General features: G+C 40.2%; 1 protein-coding gene across 1 annotated transcript; it reads left to right on the top strand.

The window, feature by feature from the left end:
• The first annotated feature begins 1,993 nt into the window (after window positions 1-1,993).
• On the top strand, window positions 1,994-5,318 carry LOC113724160 (FT-interacting protein 1-like). The gene has a single exon (XM_072075540.1). The coding sequence runs from the start codon at window positions 2,066-2,068 to the stop codon at window positions 5,228-5,230; it is 3,165 nt and encodes a 1,054-aa protein (XP_071931641.1). The 5' UTR covers window positions 1,994-2,065; the 3' UTR covers window positions 5,231-5,318.
• The last annotated feature ends 682 nt before the right edge of the window (window positions 5,319-6,000 follow it).

Below are 6,000 nucleotides of genomic sequence, written 5' to 3'. Positions count from 1 at the left end.
CGTTATGAACATTGGGTGACTTTTAACTCCTTAAAATGGTTCCAACATTGATGTAATGCTTTCAGCTACTATTAGCTTTGGTGAGGTTGAATGATCGATGACAAGCATCCTGATCTTTTTAGATGATCTCGCATGGCAAAGCAAGGGCTTCTGTTAAAATATGCATTTGGATGCACCAGCTGCCTTAATTTGGCATCTAGCATACCAAAGAAATTCTATGGTAAGAAACATTTTTCGGCTTAAACTTGCCATCAAATTGAATGAAATTCCAACGAAATTAAAAGGTAATGATTCTTGAATTATGTATCATATAGTATGCTGCATGCAGTCCTATAATGTCTTTAGTTTTGACACTAAATCTTCTTCATAGATCAAAGGGTACAACGAATTTTAGTATCCTTGGATGCAGAGCAAACTGAGTTGCAATGTCTACCTTTTTCATGCTTTATGCTGCTTTTGGAATCAGCTGAGATTCAATTATGGATCGACCAAGCAACCTCTAGAAAGCAGCTATGTACACCCCCCCCCCCGGGGGCCTCTTTTTTCTAAGCAAGCCAGCATTATCAGAATAGCTCTTGAAAGAAACTCAGCTTGCTAACAACGAACAGAAAAGGGGTGGCTGGTGAATGAAGGCATCTTTTTTTATGCTGGCAAACAAAATTCTTAACAAAAAAAATCTGGGTTCTAGTTTTGCTGCCCAGTTGACATTCCATGGGCAAAATGGCTCCTGAGAAACCCAATTTGGCAATTCCCACCAATGTTCTGAAACCATCCCTGTTAGCTAACCAGGAAGCTCATGGATTTTCTGTTTGCCGGTTTGATCGACCTGATGAACTGATTTTTTGTATAAACTGTGCGCGATTAGAAAGAACAAAGAGACAGTGAACGTTGTATTACTCCAGACAAAGGTTGTAGAAAATTGTTTTTTGAGTGTATACTGTCCAAATTAAGAGTGAATGATCCCAAAATGAGATTAGAAATATATATATATATAAAAGAAGAAAGAAAAAGGAAATTGGAAAAGCTAAAGATCAGCCCAACCTGCCTGGTTCGACCAGTTTTTGAAATGAACTTGACAGGTATGCAGTGACCACCCTCCAATAATAATTGGATGCAGTTGTTTTTTGCTTGTTTGTGGAATTGTTAGAGGATGATTTCCACACCACACCAAATATTTGTGCCATCTTTGTAACTATTTACACTTTTATTATCTATCACATATCACTTTTATTAACTATCTACACTTTTATTTGGCTCAGTTAAATTTTCATCTTTTCTTCCCCTTATTTGAAAATGAATTGTTGCTTTGTAATACATGAAAACAGATACTAACAAGCGCCATAATTTATGAGCATTCTAGTGTCTAAATTAAAACTCTATATTATACCTAATTTAAGAAAATAAATATACATCCGGGTTCATTAGCTTGTGCATTGAAAATTTTAATAAACAATGTAGGTTGTATGCAACATGATTAGGCCTCAAGGACAAGTTAATGGGTGAAGTTGATGCTTCTGGGGTTGTGGCACATCTTGCAAAATTTTCTCTACTTGTTTTGCTAGCTTTTGTTGCATAAGATAAAAAGGACAAGACAGAAATGTGCAAAAAGAACTAGAAGCTGAAACTTTTGCTTAAACAAGCTTTTGTAATCAGTGTCTCCAGCACTAAGCAAAGCATAAAGGCTATATTTGTTTCAACCCTTTTTTGATATCCCACATGAACTCATCATTCACTTTATCACTTTTTGCACAATGTTTATACCTTGCCTCCATCTCTTTGTCTCAAAATTGAAATCCACAGAGCTCAAACACAGCTTCTTCATCAAATTATTCTTTTCTTTCAGCATATCACCATCTAGATGATATGATTCCCTTCTGTTGTGTGTTTGACTACACGTGTGTGCATGGAGAGAGACAGAGAGAGATACGAGTCAAAACAGTTTCTTTCTTCTGCTTAGTGCCTTTTCTAGGGAGAACTTCTTTGCTTCTAAATAGAGTTTGAGATATCTTGCGAGGAGCTAATTCCTGGTAGCTTCATTCAGAATCAAAGCAAGCAGAAAAGGAGTATGAAACTAGTAGTTGAAGTTGTGGATGCTCATGATCTTATGCCAAAAGACGGCAAAGGATCAGCTAGTCCATACGTAGAAGTTGATTTTGGCAATCAGCTTAGTCGAACCACAACGGTACCAAAAAATCTCAACCCCATTTGGAATCAAAAACTTCTTTTCAATCTTGAAGAAGCTAGAAACTATCTTCATCAGACTATTGAAGTCTCTGTTCACCATCAAAGAAAACCAAACCCTGGAAGAAACTTTCTTGGAAGAGTGAGAATCCCTTGCTCTTATATTGTCAAGAAAGGGGACGAAGTTTATCAGAGATTCCAATTGGAAAGCAAGTGGTGGTTCTCATTTGTCAAAGGTGAGATAGGCCTGAAAATTTATATCTCATCAGAATCTGAGCCAAAGTCCTATTTTCCAATATCTCCTCCGCAAACTCCACCAGCACCTTCTAGTCCTCCTGACGTTTCTGTTTCAGAAACCACCAGCCTAATAAGTGATAAACCAGATTCTCTTTCCAATCCTCAAATTCCTAGTCTCAGGACTCCTGTAGCAGAAACAGAATCATCTGGAACTAAAAACACTGCTGTTATTTCAACTGAAGCTACCAGTAACACAGAAGGTGCAGAATCTTACCACACTGATCGCACCAAAGAACTTGAGGAAGTCATCCAAGAGCCTGTTGAAGTCATAAAGACAATCAAAGAAATACACAGGCACCAAGTGTTCTCTACACCAGCCTTAGTGGTGGGAAGCAAACCAGGACGCATCCAGCTAACAATGCATCATCAAGCTAATCCACAAGCACATCCCAGCCCAGATGACGACTATGAAGTGAAGGACACCAGCCCCCAGCTTGGTGATCAATGGCCAAGTGGAGGTGCATATGGTGGAAGAGGGTGGATCAGCAGTGAGAGATACACCAGCACATATGATCTGGTTGAGCAGATGTTTTATCTGTATGTTCGAGTTGTCAAGGCCAAAGATCTTCCACCAAACTCGATTACAGCCACCTGTGATCCTTACGTAGAAGTAAAGCTCGGCAACTACAAAGGAAGAACAAAACATTTTGAAAAGAAACTGAACCCTGAATGGAACCAGGTATTTGCTTTCTCTAAAGACAGAATTCAGTCATCAGTGCTGGAAGTCTTTGTGAAGGATAAAGAAATGGTGGGCCGAGATGAATACCTTGGAAAGGTAATTTTCGACCTGAATGAAGTTCCAACCAGGGTTCCACCTGATAGTCCCTTGGCTCCTCAGTGGTACAGATTGGAGGATCGACATCGGGAAGGAAAGGTAAGGGGTGATATCATGCTTGCAGTTTGGTTGGGCACTCAGGCTGATGAAGCATTTCCAGAGGCGTGGCATTCGGATGCTGCTTTTGTACATGGAGAGGGAGTTTTCAATATCAGGTCCAAGGTTTATGTCTCACCTAAACTTTGGTATCTAAGAGTAAATGTCATTGAAGCTCAAGACATCCTTCCAAATGACAGAAGCCGTCTCCCGGATGTTTCTGTTAAAGTCCAGGTGGGAAGTCAAATACTCAGAACTGGGATATGCCCAACTCCTACAGCAAATCCAATGTGGAATGAAGACTTGGTCTTTGTAGTTGCTGAACCTTTTGAGGAGCAGTTAGTCCTTACTGTAGAGGACCAAGTGCACCCCTCAAAAGATGACGTGCTGGGAAGATTGAGCCTTCCACTTTCAACTTTTGAGAAAAGGCTAGACCACCGGCCTGTTCATTCTCAATGGTTCAATCTTGAGAAGTTTGGGTTTGGGGCTCTAGAAGCTGACAGAAGGAAAGAGCTCAAATTTTCGAGCAGAGTACACCTCAGAGTGTGTCTTGAAGGAGGATATCACGTATTAGATGAATCAACCATGTATATAAGTGATCAACAGCCTACAGCAAAACAGCTCTGGAAGCCACCAGTCGGCATACTGGAAGTGGGCATATTAGGAGCACAAGGACTTCTGCCAATGAAGATGAAAGATGGTCGAGGGTGTACAGATGCTTATACTGTGGCTAAATATGGGCAGAAATGGATCCGTACCAGAACGATTCTTGACACCTTTAGTCCCAAGTGGAATGAACAATACACTTGGGAAGTTTATGATCCCTGCACAGTGATAACAATGGGAGTTTTTGACAACTGCCACTTGGGAAGCCAGAGACCTGGGGCTAGTGCAACACGAGACTCCCGGATTGGAAAGGTACGCATAAGATTGTCAACCCTGGAATCTCACCGTGTTTATACACATTCATACCCCCTTCTTGTTCTGCATCCATCAGGGGTAAAGAAAATGGGGGAACTCCAACTGGCAGTTCGGTTTACAAGCCTCTCACTGGCTAACATGATATACATTTACCAACATCCCTTATTGCCCAAAATGCATTATTTGCACCCTTTTACAGTAAACCAAGTAGAAAATCTGAGATACCAAGCCATGAGTATTGTTGCTGTCAGGCTTGGCCGTGCTGAGCCACCGCTCAGAAAAGAGGTGGTGGAGTACATGTTAGATGTGGATTCCCACATGTGGAGTATGCGAAGAAGTAAAGCTAACTTCTTCAGAGTGATGTCATTGCTCTCTGGTATCATATCCATTAATGGATGGTTTAGAGGTGTTTGCCACTGGAGGAACCCCATCACCTCAGTTCTAGTCCATATTCTGTTCCTCATATTAATCTGGTACCCAGAGTTGATACTTCCCACTGTCTTTCTTTATTTGTTCCTTATTGGCCTGTGGAACTATAGGTTCCGACCAAGGCATCCACCTCACATGGATACTAAGCTTTCATGGGCAGAAGCAGTCCATCCTGATGAGCTTGATGAAGAGTTTGACACATTTCCTACCTCAAGACCACATGATGCTATTAGAATGAGGTATGATAGGCTAAGAAGTGTTGCTGGGAGAATTCAGACAGTAGTAGGAGACATAGCAACACAAGGGGAGAGATTTCAGTCACTGCTTGTCTGGAGAGACCCAAGAGCAACCAGCCTGTTTATAGTCTTCTGTCTGTGCGCGGCAGTGGTGCTCTATGGAACTCCATTCAGAGTGGTGACTTTAGTTGCAGGGCTCTATATGCTGCGACATCCTAGGTTTCGTAGCAAATTGCCTTCTGTTCCGAGCAATTTCTTCAAGAGATTGCCTGCCAGGACAGATAGCCTTCTATAGTGCCTCTAAGTCTTCAAATTTCACCTCTCTATTTTCAACCTTTTACCAGATTTCAAATAAAAGTTCTTGTCAAAGGTTTCTCCCTGTTCCTCTCTCAGAACTCAGCTCAGGAAATGTATCTTTTCTTACTACTAAGAAGATTGTGTAATAATGCTTAATTCAAATGCATTGATAATACATTTGAATTAATTTGGATTAGAGATTAATTAAAATATTATTTAGAAAAATTACTGTCACACTTTTTGCAAATATGATGTACCTGAAATGAAAAAATGATTGAAAAAATAAAAAAATTTACATCAATGAGCCAATGAGCCTATCAGACCTACCCCTACACAACACCGGTCGACCATCATGAAAACCCAAGGCATCCTAGAAACATGAATCTATGGATTTACAAGTAAAAAGCTAGTAAGAAAAAATACCCAAGTCTCATTTCACCAAAGCTTTCCAACACTCAGGCAGTGTACATAACCAACATTTAGCAGCAGATATGACATGAATGTACAGCTACAACTCAGTAAATTCTACAACCCATTGAGGAAAACACAATAAACATTAGAAGACAAGCATAGTAAAGATCAAACTAAAAGATTTGGATGACAGCAGTGACATTTCAGAAGCTTCCACTTTTTGTATTCATACATTACCAAAATTGGCAAAACTATTTGAGAACAATGTGCAATCACACAGTACCTTTATTTTCCCCTTGATAAACACCCTTTACTTGATGTAATACCAAAAACTGAACCAACTTGGCATTATGCCCA

This window comes from Coffea arabica, chromosome 2c, assembly GCF_036785885.1.
Source record: "Coffea arabica cultivar ET-39 chromosome 2c, Coffea Arabica ET-39 HiFi, whole genome shotgun sequence".
Lineage (NCBI taxonomy): Eukaryota > Viridiplantae > Streptophyta > Magnoliopsida > Gentianales > Rubiaceae > Coffea > Coffea arabica.
This window is presented reverse-complemented; position numbering and strand designations above follow the sequence as displayed.